General features: G+C 49.8%; 1 protein-coding gene across 1 annotated transcript; it reads right to left on the bottom strand.

The window, feature by feature from the left end:
• Positions 1-812: 812 nt before the first annotated feature.
• On the bottom strand, positions 813-11,730 carry RHOD (ras homolog family member D; the record flags this gene model as incomplete). Its single annotated transcript, XM_084632212.1, is given in 6 exon segments — positions 813-887; positions 889-981; positions 1,268-1,402; positions 1,869-1,978; positions 8,441-8,528; positions 11,629-11,730. Coding segments are annotated over 6 exon segments (603 nt in total).
• Positions 11,731-18,789: the final 7,059 nt, after the last annotated feature.

The raw sequence follows: 18,789 nt of genomic DNA, 5'->3' as shown, positions 1-18,789 counted from the left end.
GCATTGAACGTGACTGGCCAAGACAATGGGAAATGGTCCTGTAGGGAACAATGCTGCCCTGGCTTTGTGGTAATATGCTGGGTGGTCTAGTTGGTTCTTCCCAAGGGGTTCTCACACCAAGGGGTCTTTGATGGGTGTTCCCTTACTCAGATCTTCCAGACAGGAGAGGGAGCCTCACCCTCAGCCCTTTGCTCAGCCTCATCTGTTACACATAATAAATACTAACTAGGAGTATTATCGCAGCATCCAGGAGCCCCAGCCATGGTCCAGGACCTTACTTTGTGAGGTGCTGTACAAACACAGAACAAAGACAACACCACAGTCCCTCCTCGGGCTTATGCCCTGCAGAGACTTGTGGCTGTGGAGTCTTGTGGATGGGTTCAGGGAATTGGTCAGTGGACATGGATGGGGCCACCGTGGGTCACAGTGGTGGGAGTCGTGCAGGAGCCGGGCTATGCTATTAGGAGCTGTGTGGGCTGGTAGTTGCTAGATGGTGCCAGGCAAATCTGGGAGGAATTAGGGCTATTGAACATGAACTTGTGATCTGTTACAGAGCTGAGGGAGTGAATCATGTGAGCTGGAATATGGCTCCTTCTCCACTCTGGTCTCATTCTGTGCCAGATTATGGGGGAGGTATTTGCCCTTCCTGTGGCATCATTCATCCCCGGTGATGCATGCTGCGAGGAGGGCAAGATCTGCCCTGTCAGTCCCTGCTGCGTGGGACCCGATGCCCATGGAGATGCTGGAGGGCAGAGATGGCTCTGGGATGGGTGCAGGACACTGGGGTGTCCCCAGGAGAAGTATGGAGGTGGCTAGGAGAGCAGGCAGCTTCTCTTGGATTTTCGTTTGCGCTGGCCCTTCCGCATGGTGCTCAAGGCAGCGCTGGAAGGCCTCCATGAAGTTGTCGGTGATGTTCTCTTGGTACTTGGCCGAGCACTCAAGGTAGGTGACAGCGTGCACCTCCCAGGCCATGGCCTCTGCCTGCAACAGGGGAGTGGTGTGAGACCCACAGAAGGCATAGGGCTGGGCAGGGCCTGGGGTCCCTGCTGAAGGCATGTTGTGCCCATTGTACAGCCTGGGGCCTCCAGGATCCATTCCCATTGGGCATCACCTCCCCAGCTACCATTCCTGGGCTTCCTCGAGTCTCTGGCAGGGCCCAGGACATGCCCTGCTTCGGCTGACTGAATCGCTGCCTTGCCACAACCTCATCCCAGAATGATGATTCAGGATGGCGTGTGTTGGCCAAGGTGGGGAGAGGCTTTGTCACCTTATGGTAGGTGATGGGCTCCAGCTGGTCCTCGTGGAGCTGCCTCAGAAGGACCTTGTCCTTCCTCAGGTCAGTCTTGCAGCCCACCAGCACGATGGGGATGCCCTTGCAGAAGTGATTCACCTCCGGGTACCACTATGCAGGGAGAGAGATGGAGACAGGGGCTGAGCACTGGGGTGGGAGACCCCACATGCCCTCAGAGGCTTTGGGGGAGGGTCTGAGCCCCATGTTCATCCCCATTAAATCAGAGAATGGGACATACCCCTAAGGAACACAATAGAGGCCAGCAGAACAGAGCTAGAGCAGTGGTGGGCAAACTTTTTGGCCTGAGGGCCACATCTGGGTATGGAAATTGTATGGCAGGCCATGAATGCTCATGAAATTGGGGTTGGCTGTGCAGGAGCTCCCGACTACTCCAGTCCCAGGCTGGCACTGCAGGGAGCGGGGTGGGAGCAGTGGCTGTGTGGGGGGAGCTCCCGGCTGCCCCAGCCTCTCCAGAAGGGGGTGCTGCAGGGAGCAGGGAAGCAGCACTGGCTGTGGCAGGAGCTTCCAGCTACTCCAGTCCCAGCCTCTTCCATTTGATCTATAGAAGTTTTGTTACCTTTGTGAGAATGTTGTTGAAGCTGTTGGGACTGGTGACGTCGAAGCACATGAGAATCACATGGGCTCCTGTGTAGGAGAGGGGGCAGAGCCTGTTGTAATCTTCCTGCCCTGTGAGGAGGAGATGGAGGTCACTAAGTACCCCTCCCCTTCAAGTGCAGGGTCCCCAACCCCTCCCCACCCTCTGTATGTGAGAGGGGATCCAGCCCCCAAGGACAGCCAACCATGTGTGTGTATTCAGCCACCCACTGGTGCACTCACACATACATATTGACACACTAACGTGTGCTGATACATATGTGCATGCACACTCACACTCACATATGTGAAGGAGACTCCGCTGGTTGGAAGGCATGAGATGCACTGTCCTGAGATGGGGGGTTCCACGACCACCACTCCCAAGAGAAGGAGGGGGGTGGTGGTGGTCGGGGACTCTCTACTTCAGGGGACTGAGTCATCTATCTGCCGCCCTGACCGGGAAAACCGAGAAGTCTGCTGCTTGCCGGGGGCTAAGATTCGCGATGTGACGGAGAGACTGCCGAGACTCATCAAGCCCTCGGATCGCTACCCCTTCCTGCTTCTCCACGTGGGCACCAATGATACTGCCAAGAATGACCTTGAGCGGATCACTGCGGACTACGTGGCTCTGGGAAGAAGGATAAAGGAGTTTGAGGCACAAGTGGTGTTCTCATCCATCCTCCCCGTGGAAGGAAAAGGCCTGGGTAGGGACCATTGAATCGTGGAAGTCAACGAATGGCTACGCAGGTGGTGTCGGAGAGAAGGCTTTGGATTCTTTGACCATGGGATGGTCTTCCAAGAAGGAGGAGTGCTGGGCAGAGACGGGCTCCATCTTACGAAGAGAGGGAAGAGCATCTTTGCGAGCAGGCTGGCTAACCTGGTGAGGAGGGCTTTAAACTAGGCTCACCGGGGGAAGGAGACCAAAGCCCTGAGGTAAGTGGGAAAGCGGGATACCGGGAGGAAGCACAGGCAGGAATGTCTGTGAGGGGAGGGCTCCTGCCTCATACTGAGAATGAGGGGCAATCAGCAGGTTATCTCAAGTGCTTATATACGAATGCACAAAGCCTTGGAAACAAGCAGGGAGAACTGGAGGTCCTGGTGATGTCAAGGAATTATGATGTGATTGGAATAACAGAGACTTGGTGGGATAACTCACATGACTGGAGTACTGTCGTGGGTGGATATAAACTGTTCAGGAAGGACAGGCAGCGCAGAAAAGATGGGGGAGTAGCACTGTATGTAAGGGAGCAGTATGACTGCTCAGAGCTCCGGTATGAAACTGCAGAAAAACCTGAGTGTCTCTGGATTAAGTTTAGAAGTGTGAGCAACAAGAGTGATGTAGTGGTGGGAGTCTGCTGTAGACCACCGGACCAGGGGGATGAGGTGGATGAGGCTTTCTTCTGGCAACTCGCAGAAGCTACTAGATCGCACGCCCTGGTTCTTATGGGTGACTTTAATTTTCCTGATATCTGCTGGGAGAGCAATACAGCGGTGCATAGACAATCCAGGAAGTTTTTGGAAAGCGTAGGGGACAATTTCCTGGTGCAAGTGCTAGAGGAGCCAACTGGTGGGGGAGCTTTTCTTGACCTGCTGCTCACAAACCGGGAAGAATTAGTGGGGGAAGCAAAAGTGGATGGGAATCTGGGAGGCAGTGACCATGAGTTGGTTGAGTTCAGGATCCTGACACAGGGAAGAAAGGTAAGCAGCAGGATACGGACCCTGGACTTCCGGAAAGCAAACTTCGACTCCCTCAGGGAACGGATGGGTAGGATCCCCTGGGGGACTAACATGAAGGGGAAAGGAGTCCAGGAGAGCTGGCTGTATTTCAAGGAATCCCTGTTGAGGTTACAGGGACAAACCATCCCGATGTGTCGAAAGAATAGTAAATATGGCAGGCGACCAGCTTGGCTTAACGGTGAAATCCTAGCGGATCTTAAACATAAAAAAGCTTACAAGAAGTGGAAGGTTGGACATATGACCAGGGAAGAGTATAAAAATATTGCTCGGGCATGTAGGAATGAAATCAGGAGGGCCAAATAGCACCTGGAGCTGCAGCTAGCCAGAGATGTCAAGAGTAACAAGAAGGGTTTCTTCAGGTATGTTGGCAACAAGAAGAAAGCCAAGGAAATTGTGGGCCCCTTACTGAATGAGGGAGGCAACCTAGTGACAGAGGATGTGGAAAAAGTTAATGTACTCAATGCTTTTTTTGCCTCTGTCTTCACTAACAAGGTCAGCTCCCAGACTGCTGCACTGGGCATCACAAAATGGGGAAGAGATGGCCAGCCCTCTGTGGAGAAAGAGGTGGTTAGGGACTATTTAGAAAAGCTGGACGTGCACAAGTCCATGGGGCCGGACGAGTTGCATCCGAGAGTGCTGAAGGAATTGGCGGCTGTGATTGCAGAGCCACTGGCCATTATCTTTGAAAACTCGTGGCGAACGGGGGAAGTCCCGGATGACTGGAAAAAGGCTAATGTAGTGCCAATCTTTAAAAAAGGGAAGAAGGAGGATCCTGGGAACTACAGGCCAGTCAGCCTCACTTCAGTCCCCAGAAAAATCATGGAGCAGGTCCTCAAAGAATCAATCCTGAAGCACTTACATGAGAGGAAAGTGATCAGGAACAGTCAGCGTGGATTCAGCAAGGGAAGATCATGCCTGACTAATCTAATCACCTTCTATGATGAGATTACTGGTTCTGTGGATGAAGGGAAAGCAGTGGATGTATTGTTTCTTGACTTTAGCAAACCTTTTGACACTGTCTCCCACAGTATTCTTGTCAGCAAGTTAAAGAAGTACGGGCTGGATGAATGCACTATAAGGTGGGTAGAAAGTTGGCTAGATTGTCGGGCTCAACGGGTAGTGATCAATGGCTCCATATCTAGTTGGCAGCCGGTGTCAAGTGGAGTGCCACAGGGGTCAGTCTTGGGGCCGGTTTTGTTCAATATCTTCATAAATGATCTGGAGGATGGTGTGGATTGCACTCTCCGCAAATTTGCGGATGATACTAAACTGGGAGGAGTGGTAGATACGCTGGAGGGCAGGGATAGGATACAGAGGGACCTAGACAAATTGGAGGATTGGGCCAAAAGAAATCTGATGAGGTTCAATAAGGATAAGTGCAGGGTCCTCCACTTAGGATGGAAGAACCCAATGCACAGCTACAGACTAGGGACTGAATGGCTAGGCAGCAGTTCTGCAGAAAAGGACCGAGGGGTGACAGTGGATGAGAAGCTGGATATGAGTCAGCAGTGTGCCCTTGTTGCCAAGAAGGCCAATGGCATTTTGGGATGTATAAGTAGGGGCATAGCGAGCAGATCGAGGGACGTGATCGTCCCCCTCTATTCGACATTGGTGAGGCCTCATCTGGAGTACTGTGTCCAGTTTTGGGCCTCACACTACAAGAAGGATGTGGATAAATTGGAAAGAGTCCAGCGAAGGGCAACAAAAATGATTAGGGGTCTGGAACACATGACTTATGAGGAGAGGCTGAGGGAACTGGGATTGTTTAGTCTGCGGAAGAGAAGAATGAGGGGGGATTTGATAGCTGCTTTCAACTACCTGAGAGGTGGTTCCAGAGAGGATGGTTCTAGACTATTCTCGGTGGCAGAAGAGGACAGGACAAGGAGTAATGGTCTCAAGTTGCAGTGGGGGAGGTTTAGGTTGGATATTAGGAAAAACTTTTTCACTAGGAGGGTGGTGAAACACTGGAATGCGTTGCCTAGGGAGGTGGTGGAATCTCCTTCCTTAGAAGTTTTTAAGGTCAGGCTTGACAAAGCCCTGATGGGATGATTTAATTGGGGATGGGCCCTGCTTTTGAGCAGGGGGTTGGACTAGATGACCTCCTGAGGTCCCTTCCAACCCTGATATTCTATGATTCTATGAATTTGAGGCCTGGCTCCTGTTGTTGGAAGGGATGGGGGGCCAGCAGTCCTGGGCTGTGTCACTTTAAGTTCAAGGTAGGGGATAGAGCTCAGGATGCCAACAGCAGAACCCAGAAAGAACTTTGATCCCAGGGTGCTGATGTGGGCCTGTGGGAAAGGGGCCCTTCTGTTTCCAGGGAAATGTTTTAAGAAAAGGAAGGCTAAAAATATATTTTTTTTCCTGAACATGAGGAAAATCTGCTTTTTAAAAAAAAAAAACTTGTAAGAAACGTCACTTTCTTTCAAAAACCATTGTGGTAAAAATTGGCTTGTTTGAAAGTGTCTCTTTTTCTACCCCAAATTTGCATGCTAATAAAAGCCACCCACTGATTTGCATAATATGCCACACCCCAACACACATGTATAGTGTACACAATCACGCTCCAACTACGATTTGCATAGCAAGCCATGCCCCAAGCCTTATCCCTGTGACCTTTCCTGACTACTGTACCCCTTTTAGGAGTCTGATTTGTCTTGCATATCCCAAGTTTTACCTCACTTAAAATTACTTGCTTACAAAATCCAACATAAACCTACAAGTGTCACAACACACTGTTAGTGGAAAATTGCTTACTTTCTCATTTTTACCATAAGATTATAAAATAAATAGTACTATATTTGTATTCTGAACATGTTAGTGTATAGTATACAGAGCAGTATAAACAAGTCATGGTCTGTATGAAATTTTAGTTTGTACCGACTTTGCTAGTGAACATAATGGCCATAGTGGGTCAGATCAAAGGTCCATCTAGCCCAGTATCCTGTCTTCCAACAGTGGCCAGTACCAGGTTCCCAAGAGGGAATGAACAGAACAGGTAATCATCAATTGAGCCATTCCCTGTCGCTCATTCCTAGCTTCTGGCAAACAGAGGCTAGAGACCCCATCCCTGCCCATCCTGGCTAATAGCCATTGATGGACCTATCCTCCTTGAATTTATTTAGTTCTTCTTTGAATGCTGTTATAGTCTTGGCCTTCACAACATCTTCTGGCAAAGAGTTCCACAGGTTGACTCTGTGTTGTATGAAGAAATAGCTCCTTTTGTTTTAAACCTGCTGCTTATTAATTTCAGTTCACTGCAAGGTCAGGATCCTGACACAAGGAAGAAAGGAGAGCAGCAGAATACAGACCCTGGACTTCAAAAGAGCAGACTTTGACTCCCTCAAGGAACTGATGGGCAGGATCCCCTGAGAGAATAATTGGAAAGGAGTCCAGGAGAGCTGGCTGTATTTTAAAGAATCCTTATTGAGGTTACAGGAACAAACCATCCCGATGTGTAGAAAGAATAGTAAATATGGCAGGCGACCAGCTTGGCTTAACAGTGAAATCCTTGCTGATCTTAAATACAAAAAAGAAGCTTACAAGAAGTGGAAGATTGGACAAATGACCAGGGAGGAGTATATAAAAATAGTGCTCAGGCATGCAGGAGTGAAATCAGGAAGGCCAAATAACACTTGGAGTTGCAGCTGGCAAGGGATGTTAAGAGTAACAAGAAGGGTTTCTACAGGTATGTTAGCAAAAAGAAGAAAGTCAAGGAAAGTGTAGGCCCCTTACTGAATGAGGGAGGCAACCTAGTGGCAGAGGATGTGGAAAAAGCTAATGTACTCAATGCTTTTTTTGCCTCTGTCTTCGCAAACAATGTCAGCTCCCAGACTACTGCACTGGGCAGCACAGCATGGGGAAGAGGTGACCAGCCCTCTGTGGAGAAAGAAGAGGTTCGGGACTATTTAGGAAAGCTGGACAACCACAAGTCCATGGGGCCGGATTGTACTGCATCAGAGAGTGCTAAAGGAGTTGGCAGATGTGATTGCAGAGCCATTGGCCATTATCTTTGAAAACTCATGGCAATTGGGGGAAGTCCTGGACGACTGGAAAAAGGCTAATGTAGTGCCCATCTTTAAAAAAGGGAAGAAGGAGGATCCTGGGAACTACAGGCCAGTCAGCCTCACCTCAGTCCCTGGAAAAATCATGGAGCAGGTCCTCAAGGAATCCATTCTGAACCTCTTAGAGGAAAGGAAAGTGATAGGAACAGTCAGCATGGATTCACCTCCTGAGGTCCCTTCCCACCGTGATATTCTATGATTTGGTGACCCCTAGTTCTTATGCTATGAGAAGGAGTGAATAACACTTCCTTATTTACTTTCTCCACACCAGTCATGCTATTATAGACCTCTATCATGTGTCTCTCCCTCCCCCCTTATTTGTCTCTTTTCCAAGCTGAAAAGTCCCAGTCTTATTAACCTCTCCTCACACAGCAGCTGTTCCATACCCATAATCATTGTTTCCCTTTTCTGAACCTTTTCCAAGTCCAATATATCTTTTTTTTTTTGAGATGGGGTGACCACATCTGCATGAATATATGCAGATGTGGGCATACCATGGATTTGTATAAAAGCAATAGGATATCTTCTCTTATCTATCCCTTTCTTAATGATTCCCAACATTGTTTGCACTTTTGACTGCCACTGCACATTGAGTGGTTGTTTTCAGACAACTATCCACAATGACTCCAAGATCTTTCTTGAGAGAGTGCTTTTTATGTAGCCTGTTGTAAAATGAGACAAATATCTAGATGAGTTGATGTACCCCCCCGGAAGACCTGTGTACCCCTGGTACACCCCATCCTCTACCTATACATACCCACTGTGTCCCACACATTGATTTGCACCAGCTTGCCGCCAATCTGGAAAGAGGCAGAGTACTTCTCAAACACTGTGGGGACATAGACCTAGGAGGAGAAAGGAGGGGAGAGTCACTGTGCTGGAAAGAAAGACAGCCATCACTACTGCTCAGCAGGCTGGCCCACGGGGAGCTAGCGTTCATTCCTCTTTAAACGCTTCTCTATCAGTCTATCTAAAGTACTCACATGACCTCCAACACCGTAATAACTGAGTGTCTCACAATCTGTAATGTGTTTATCCTCACAACACCCCTGTGAGGTAAGGAAGTAGTACCTCCGTTGTAGAGATGGGGAAATTGAGGCACTGAGCAGAGCAAGGTCACACAGGAAGCTCTTTGGAAGAGCAGGGACTTGAATGGAGGTCTCCCAAGGATGGCCCTTAACCACTGACTGTACCATCCATTCACTGCAACAGTGTGTTTTCTTCTCCCCTCCCCACCCATGTGATTTTCTAGGGTGCTTGTGCTGTGTGTCTCCCTGTGGTTTATTGTTTTATTTACATGTGGAGCTGAACCAATATTGTTCAGTTCAGGGCTGAACTGAAAGGAAAAAAAATCAGTTTGAACCAAAATGGATTTTTTGGGGGGTTTTTCTCGCTGAAACACAAACCAAAAACAAACAAAACCACCCCCAACCCTGACCCCCTCCCACCCCAGAAAAAAAATTCATTTTGGATCAAATGAATGTTTCATTTGAGCAGAGACATTTCCCTCCTAGTGTATTGTTTCATGTTGGATTGTTTTTGGGTGTGTTTCACCCTTTTTCATTTTTAAAAAACCTGACTACACTTCTAAATGAAACACTGATTTGAAATGAAATGTTTCATTTCGAAACAGTGAAATGCGACATTTTCTTTTATTAAAAACCTTTTTGCCCCCAATTTTTTGGAGGGGGTCAAACTAGTCACTGAATTTGACCCAAGTTTGTGAATATTTTTGGTGCTCTAAAAAATACATTTTGTGGGCAAATTTAGTATTCACTGAAAAAATGGTTTCCCAGACCTATTTGCTTACCAGAGACGCCACCCCATTGTGCTTGGCCCTGTATGTGTAGAAGAAGGCAGTGGTTCCAGCCCCAGAGGGTTTACATGCCAAGCATGAAGTCAAAGAGGACAGGTGGCTGCCACAAACACAGTAAGATGGCCATGGTGAGTGGAACCCACAGTGACCAGAGCTCCCCAGTTGCTTGGAGGTTGGCATCATTTGCAGGCCATGCAGCAGAGGTGGGTTTGAAGGAGAACGTGTTGGCTTTTTGTGCTTCTTCCAAGCTGCCCCTCCACCATGCGAGAAGTGCAACCTGAGAGCAAGCACCAAGGTGCTAGTGGGGAGATGTGAGCAGCGGGCAGTTGTTCAGGTGGAAGTTCAGCCAATATAGAGTGCCCCAATGCATTCTCCAAAGAAGAGCTCTGTGTGAGCTTGGAAGATTTTCTCTTTAAAAGAGATTCCCTCACCCGCCTTGTGTGTCTAATACCCTGGGACCAATACAGCTACAACAACCTTTCATATCGTCTTTTTGAACCACCTTATAGCATTGAATAGGGCATGATACCCCTGCTAGAGAATTATATAAAACAGGTCACAAAAGCCTTTAGAAAATGTTTCATTCGCCATTGCTTTCTGTAGTAAGTTTGTAGAGGAATTCCTACAGAGCCCCCTTGTTTCCTGCCCCACTAAATTCCATAGGATTTGCCCTGAAAGATTAAGACCACCTTTGATTTTTCACCCAAGAAACCTGAAGTAGCTCTGTGTCCTCCTGACTGGGCTCCATTTACGAAACCACTGTGATCGATCCGATGGCCGTACTGGTGTATGCATGCTTCAGCAAACTGCCTGGGCTAGTTAAGGTCTAGACTAGACCAACTTTCTGTTTCAAGCTCAACTCTTCTAGAAATGCTAGAAAAGCCTCCCCATTACTTGAGTTCCTTTGACATTTTGTGTGGCGCATGGAGGTGTGGGTACAGTTAATGTGCAAAATTTGGGGTCATTTCCCCAAGGGGTTACTGAGTTTATACTAGTGCAGCAGTTCTCAAACTGTGGGTCAGGACCCTGTTTTAATGGGGTCGCCAGGGCTGGTGTTAGGCTTGCTGTGCCAGGTGGTGGGGCTTGGGTGGGCTCAGGCTTCTGTCCCCCCTCCTGGGGTCATGTTGTAGTAATTTTTGTTGTCGGGGGGGGGGGGTTTGCAGTGCAATGAAGTTTGAGAATCGGTGTACTAGTAAAAAGAACGAGGAGCACCTTAGACTAGTACAGCATGCCGAAATAAATTTGTTAGTGTAACTCTGTCACCACTAGGGGGTTATACAGCATGGTCTGTATGTGTACAGCCAGAATGGCACAGCTACAACTTGTGTGTGCAGCCAGTGCCTTACAGCACCTCAGCATGTAGCTGGGAAGTCTGGAAATGCCCCAGTTCATTGCTGGAGGTGACCCAGAGCTGGGTCTCTCTAGCCACTGCTGGCTGCCAGGACGATCCTGTCTGGGTGAGCTCCTGCCGGCTCCTTGGGGAGGGTGTTTGCTGGTGGCCTTAGCAGAGCAGGTTCCCTGGGCAGGGAGAATGTGATGAGGCCAGGACTCTCCCCAGAGCAATCGCTTTCACTTCCCTTGGCCAGCTGGGCTCCCATAGTTCGCTGATGGGGGGAGTTTCCTTCCACTCCCAGAGGTTCCTGCCTGGCTTTGGTCCACAGAGGGCTTACTCAGAGCACCTGGCAGGGGGGTGTGGGGCAGAGAGCTTGTGTCAAGGAGGGGCTGCTCTATGGACCAGGGGTTTGACCCAGTGAGGGCAGAGGTTACCTTGGAAATGAACAGGTGGGCCAAGCATGGCTGGTTCAGGGTTCCATGTGGGGAGCAGTGTGAGGGGGGTTCTCTCTGGGTTGGGGTCCCCCAGGGGAAGCTGTGTGTATCTGGACTGGGACACTGTCTGTGTCCCATGCAGGGGGAGGAACCATGTGAGGGGAGGGGGGGGGGTCTAGGGCAGCGTCCCGTGGAGAAGCAGTGTGAGGGGAGGAGGGGGATGTCTCTGGGGTTGAGGCAGGGACAGGGTCCCATAAGGAAGCAGTGAGAGGGGTTTCTCTGGGGCAGGGTCCCCTAGGTGGAGCAGTGTGAGGGCAGGGGTATTGCTCCCCAGGTCATTCTGGCTGAGGGGGGGTTCTTACCCTGGGGAAATCCCCCTTGGCGAAGACCATGAGCAGGGAAGTCTTTCCGCAGCCACTGTCCCCCACAATCACAGCTTTGATCTCAGTGAGCTCAGTCTCCATGCCCCCTGGTGTCCGGCACTGTGTCCTGTCTCCTCGCTGCATCTCCAGCGCCCTGTGCCTAACAGCCCATCCAGGGGGGCTCTGCCAGTCTCCATTACTCAGCTGCCCTGAACTGCCACCTGCCAGCAGGCACCATCCCAGAGCCTGAGACCTGGATAGGGCAGGATTCCTTTCCCCCTCAGATCACGCCTGAGCCTGCCTTCTGTATGGGGATTCGATGACCTCCGCTCTCCAGGCCGCCTCCTCCCCAAGAGTAACTCCTCTGAGTTACTCTTGGCTCTGAGACTGCAGGTGACGCTGGCTTCTGCCCTACACCCAGCTCTGGCAGGAGGGTGCAGCCAGGAGCCAGAGGGGTCCACACCCTGCACATGGCCTCCCGTAGGGTGCGGAGAGTGGGGGCAGGTGTGGCCAGGAATGTGACTAAAGCCAAGGGAACAGGTTGGCACAAGAGAGAGTAAATAGTGACACACACAGGCACACATGCTCACTCTATCTGGACTCCGATGTAGCAGATTTCAATCTTTGGATTTTTATAATTTCAGTGGATAATATTGATGTTGATATTTTAGCATTTTGCCCCCTGATTTGTATAGGTTTAAACTTTCACAGTTGCAGGAAATCCTCAGATCTATGTGTCACATAGTGGGGGAGAGGGCCAGGCAATCACTTAATGGCAGTAGATGCTGAGATTCAAAACCATAAAGCTTTGTAACGGTTGACAATTTGTGATTTAACAATGTATCAGAATATACCAACTCAAATCAGTTCGCAAGCAGCCTTTTTTTACCTTGCCTTGCTGTACATTTAGCTGGTTAGTGAAGGAAACCGTTCTTCTTTGGGGTGAGTGGGTGGGTGTGTATGGTGAAATTGACATGTACCAATATTCACCAATAAAAATAGAATCCTATCTACACTGCAGGTGCAAGGTGTGATTCCCAGTCCATGTTGACCTGGTTAACCTGTGGAACACATTGCCAAGGAGGGGTTGTGAAGGCTAAAAGTCTTCAAAAAGAATTGGATAAGTTCATAGAGGCCAGGCAATGGCTGTTACCTAAGATGTTTGGTACACAACCCATGCTCTGGGTGTCCCTAAGCCTCTGACTGCCAGATGCTGGGACTGGATGACAGGGGATCAATTTCTTGATAATTGCCCTGTTCTGTTCATTCCCTCTGAAGCCTTTGGCATTGAGCGCTGTTGGAAGACTGGATACAGGGCTGGATGGACCACTGATGTGGCCATTCTTATGTTCTTAGGCAGACTCATACTAGCTCAGCTCAAGCTAGTGCCATAAAAGTAGCAGTGTGGATGGAGTGGCCCAGATGGTGGCTTGGCTTAGCCAAGCCAATGGAGCTGAGACCCAGAGGGTGTGGTGGGCTCCACACTATTTTTGCTGCACCAGCTTGAGCAGAGCTAGTGTGAGTCTGTATATTCGCCCTGGGTATCACAGCTCCTGCTGCAGTGCAGCCGTACCCTGATGCGTGCTCCTAGTCCACACATGCGTGCTCCTAGTCCACACGTGCGTGCACCAAGTCATCAACTCTGAAAGTTACACAACCATGAGTCAGGCCCCCAAGAATCAGGAGAGCCACTTAGAAAACTGGAAACTGGCCCCAAACCAGGATTTTTTTTTAAATAAGATTAAATTGTGTCTTTCATCTTGTGGGGTTTTTGTTTTGGTTTTTTTTTTTTAAACGCCTTCTGCCCCAGTGTGTGTGTGAGAGAGAGGGAGAGACAGACAATCACAGCATGCTGAGAAAGGGGATTCTGGCCCAGCTGCAGGAGCTCTCAGGGCACAGCTTCTCCCTGAGCCCCAAAAGTCTAATAGATTAATTCTGACACCCACCTGCTAGCCACACACCTGCCCCTCCCTCCAACTCCATGTCCACTTCCCCTGCAGCTCCCAGGCCTTGGTTCTTCACCCCCTTCTCTTGGATCTGATGTTGCAAGGATGCAGAGGGGTGTGGGGAATGAATGGGGCCAGATCCCCAGCTGCTGTGAATTGGCCATAGCTCCTCTGGAGTCAATGGGACTGGTGGAATCTAAAGGCTGTGAGGCCCAGGGAAGGAAGGGGAATCCAGAGAGGGTGTAACAAGTCAGGAAGCTATAAGCCCTGTGCCCTGAAGTTCTACACTAGGAAGCATCCGATGAAGTAAGCTGTAGCTCACAAAAGCTTATGCTCAAATAAATTGGTTAGTCTCTAAGGTGCCACAAGTACTCCTTTTCTTTTTGCAAATACAGACTAACACGGCTGTTACTCTGAAACTAGGAAGCTCGTTACTGTCACCTACTGGTGAGTTGCAGGGAGCCTTCCAGAGCAGCTTCATGACCCCAGATGGGCAGATGCTCCCCACAGGGAGGAGCTTTCCACTGCCTTCTATTGGTGGGTCATTTTGGTAAAAAAATTTAGTGAAGGTTTGTCTTGAGGGGTAACAAGACATTATTATCTCTTTGCAGTTCTCTTGCCCTTTGCTCACCCAACAGAGTGTACCCTAGGAAAGAGGTCACCCCAACCAAAAGCTCAGCCTGGTATGGCTGCGTAGTGGCATAGGGTACAGGCAATATAGAGAGGCACCTGATGTTTAGTGGGAATCTAATGTGGAAAAGGCTGTATTTAGAATCTTTTATGCCATTGATCTCTTTCTATAGAAGGCTTTGAGAAGAAGTGTTGCTCTAGGAGCTTTGTGACCAGGGTTGGGTCAGAGGTGGCTATCAGCAGAAGTTGCAGAGTGGACTGGAGACACTATGGGGAACATTGACAAAACAATCCATATCTGGTGAGTTAAAGTGGTGGAACCTCAAGACTCCACCACATAGCCCTTTCCTTAGGGGCTGGAGACAGATCTGTCTGAACGCTAGACTGTGTGACCTATAAACAGCAAATTGAGTGGCGTGCTTAGTGGGGAAGGGGGAAATGAGTGCTAAGGGTGGGGAGCTGAGATAAAGGACTTTGACCAAAGATGACATGGAGTGGGTGCCTGACTTAGTAGTCATATATAGTTGATTGTTACTGTACTTCCCAGAGTGGATTCTGTGTCCCTTCCCCATCATACAGTTCTTTGTTTCATACCTGCTCACTGCATGTGGGTGGGATATGGATGTCTGTTAAGGTCACCTGGGGAAGGTATTTAGGTTGTTTTTTTTTTCTTTTCTTCATGTTTCTGAGTGGGGGCTCAAAGTGTAGTGGGTTTTTTTTGCTTTTGTTTTTTGTTTTTTTAAAGGAACCCTAGATATTTGAATCCAGCACTCTTAGCTGACCACCACGCCTGGCAGAAGACTTGGTTAGATCTCAGGACCTGGGGTGGGAGGTGGAGTTGTGTCCCCAAGGGAAAGTGTGGGAGCTGGGTAGACTGGGCCACGTACTAAGTAAATGATCAAGAAGTTGTCTGAGATGTGTAAATTCATATTAACTCTGCATGGGGCGCTGCTTCTCTCTGGTGGCTGGATTGTATATAGCGGTTAGTAAGCCTGATCCAGCCTCATTGCTCATACAGCTGCTTCTTTAGCTTAAGTAGCAGAGGCTCCTCCTTTTTAGATCCAGAGGTTGTGGGTTTGATCTAGAGGACTGTCATACCGATATTGGTTTCATTATCTCGGACTTTCTTGCATTCACCAGGGAACAGCAGGGGCATCCAAAGTTCAGGGTGCAGAGAGGGTGCCTGAGTCAGAGCCTTTAGCCGGGTTTATCAGTACTGGCACTGGTTTCATGGGAGGGCAGGTCCCACAGAGTCTCACCTTGGGGCTGAATGCCACCAAGCCCCTAAATACCCCCCCAGGGTAAACCCAGGCCTTTCTGAGCTAGTTGGTCTCTGGGGCAATGCCGTACCCTGGCAACATATCACAGTGACTGTGGGTGGCTCTGGGCTTGTTCAGCTGCTAGGTTAGTCTAGGCTGGGGGTGGGCGAGTGAAGTGGAGTGCCTGATAGGGCATGGCCTAAGCACCATCCATTTGCAGCATCCACCCTATCGCCAGCCCTGCTCCCCAGAGGAATCCTGTGGCCATCCATCACCAGTCCTAGCCCCAGGGCTTCTACTTTATGGGGTCGGGGGTGGGGGGAGAATTCCATTTCCTGCACTGCTTGGCAGCACTGGGGTGTGCTGGGGGACAAGTCATAGGAGCCCTGTGGATACAGCCTCCCATACTCCCCCAACTCCTCCCCTTCAAAGGGGATTCAGATCCTACCAGAGCCAGCCAATCTTGCACCCCTGGAATAAACAATGTTCCCCTCTACAGCGGGTAGCATGTGCCAAGTGAGCTGGCCTTGCTAGAGCCCTTGGTCTGCCAGGCAGCTCCTACCCCTTTTCCTGGGGTTACATCACAGCTAGGGTTGCCACCCCTCCAGGATTGTCTTGGAGTCTGCAGGAATTAAAGATTAATCTGTAAAGATTATGTCATGATGAAACCTCCAGGAATACATCCAACCAAAATTGGCAACCCTAATTCACAAAGAGCTGATGGGCTGACAGAAGGTGCCATGGGCCTGAGGTGCACTCCTTCCACCTCCCACAATCATGGTTGTGCTGGCAGCAGAGACCGTCCAGCAGCCATGTGCCATGCAGCAGAGCCCCTGAGGATCCTGGCTTTTTTCTCTGTGTGGCTGCCCTAGTGTTTCTCTCAGGCCTGCACCTACAGTAAAGCCCTCCCCCACCCCCCGCACACACACACAGGCTGTGCCCCTTGCACCTGGCATGCAGATGGGGCTGTTCTCATTAGAAGGAGCAGTTGATACACTGGAGGGTATGGATAGGATACAGAGGGACCTAGGCAAATTAGAGGATTGGGCCAAAAGAAATCTGATGAGGTTCAACAAGGACAAGTGCAGAGCCCTGCACTTAGGACGGAAGAATCCCATGCACCGCTACAGACTAGGGACCGAATGGCTAGGCAGCGGTTCTGCAGAAAAGGACCTAGGGGTTACAGTGGACGAGAAGCTGGATATGAGTCAACAGTGTGCCCTTCTTGCCAAGAAGACCAATGGTATTTTGGGCTATATAAGTAGGGGCATTGCCAGCAGATCGAGGGACGTACTCTATTCGTCATTGGTGAGGCCTCATCTGGAATATTGTGTCCAGTTTTGGGCCCTACACTACAAGAAGGATGTGGAAAAATTGGAAAACCCCCAGCGGAGGGCAACAAAAATGATTAGGGGACTGGAACACATGACTTATGAGGAGAGGCTGAGGGAACTGGGATTGTTTAGTCTGCAGAAGAGAAGAATAAGGGGGGATTTGATAGCTGCTTTCAACTACCTGAAAGGGGGTTCCAAAGAGGATGGAGCTTGGCTGTTCTCAGTGGTACCAGATGACAGAACGAGGAGTAATGGTCTCAAGTTGCAGTGGGGGAGGTTTAGGTTGGATATTAGGAAACACTATTTCACTAGGAGGGTGGTGAAACACTGGAATGCGTTACCTAGGGATGTGGTGGAATCTCCTTCCTTAGAAGTTTTTAAGGTCAGGCTTGAGCAAGCCCTGGCTGTGATGATTTAGTTGGGGTTGGTCCTGCTTTGAGCAGGGGGTTGGACTAGATGACCTTCTGAGGTCCCTTCCAACCCTGATATTCTATGATTAAGCCTTTTTTGGGCTGCTATGACTGCATCTGCACTAGGAGGATTTGCCCTTGTAGCTATACTAGCAAACCCTTTGTACTATAGACTAGGCTGCAGAGGAAGGGAGAAAAATCCTGACCCTAGGATTTTTTTATACTGGAGCTTTTGCTGGTATAAATGTCACAGAAATCCTATCCCCTGGAGCAGGAAAAGTTTCTAGTTTTAAAAATATCCTTCCAAAGGGACATAAACCAAACCGAGAAAAAGCCACATGGGGAGTTATATTGGTGTAGTAATGCTGGTAAGTGTCCTGGGTAAACAATCCCATAGGTGCTGGCTGCTGCTAGAGAAAAGAGACAGACAGATGCTCTGAACCAGGGCCTTTGGGCTATGTGCACCTTTGGAGCAGGTGGTTCCTGAAGATGTGCTGCCACCCTCTGGCCACTTCTTGTCATGCAGTTCCTCATTTCTGCTCTGTTAGTGTGTCATACTTGTTTGGAAAGCTAGTGCAGAACTCCAGGCACCCAATGGGCTAGCGAAGGAGGGTGCCGGCGCATGAAGCTACCCCATGCGCATACTCCCCCTGGGTGCTGGGGATTTAATTCTTCCCAGCAAACTCTGATGTGTTTGTCCGTTCTCTGCAAAGGAGTAAGAGCAAATCACAGAGGAATCTGGGGACCCTGAAAATTCCTGGCCCAAACTCTTGGGAACGGGGAGTGCCCAAGCCCTGTTGTTCCTGTGCTCTGGTGGTAGAGGGAGACTTTAAAATATCAGCTCACAGAATCCCATTTACTGGCCCCCAGCAGCAGGAGCTGCTCAGAGCAGCAAACAATGCAGTGTTTGTAATTGGGAAACAGGACCCCTGTGCCAGCCATGCTAACAAACATGGGTTCAAAGTGCAAATAAGCACATGCTTGGTGTGTGGCTGCGTGAGGAGGGGCCTACCCCATACAAGGCCTGAGGAGAGAGGAAGGGCCAATTAACTCTGACAGGCTGTACCCGAAGGAGAGTCAGGCCCAAGAAGTGTCACTGATAATGAAGTCCAGCTGGGCAAGGGGCAGGCTGAGCTGTTTTAGAACCAGGAAGTAGGAGGCTGCAGTACGAAGGTCCGCAGTTTATGCTCTGGGCTTAGAGAGGGAAAGGAGGAAACTCTGGTGGGGAGAAGAGAACTGAAGCCCTGGGATCCTGGCCCTGAGGAGGGTGGAGAAGGGGCCTGATAGAAATGAAGCGGAAAGCAGCCCAGGGAAAGAGCAACAAGCTTTGGGACCTTGGCCACTCAGCTGTAGGGTCCCTGGGTTAGAATCGGGAGCAGTGGGTGGGCCCAGATTCCCCTACCAGCCACTGGGGAAGTGGCACAGTCTGGGCAGTGGAAAAGAAGACTGCCTGGGACAGTTTGTCCAGTAGGACTTTGATACCTGAAAAGGGGAGGACTGTAGTGACCTGGCTGAAGGGCCAAGCCATGAAGAGGGACCACCCTGAGTAATGAGAGAGAGAGAGAGAGTCAGCATGGGGTGA

Source organism: Lepidochelys olivacea (genome assembly GCF_965140295.1).
Source record: "Lepidochelys olivacea isolate rLepOli2 genome assembly, chromosome: 6".
In the NCBI taxonomy this organism is placed as follows: Eukaryota; Metazoa; Chordata; order Testudines; family Cheloniidae; genus Lepidochelys; species Lepidochelys olivacea.
Note: the sequence above shows the minus strand (reverse complement) of the source record. Positions and strands in the feature narration are given on the sequence as shown.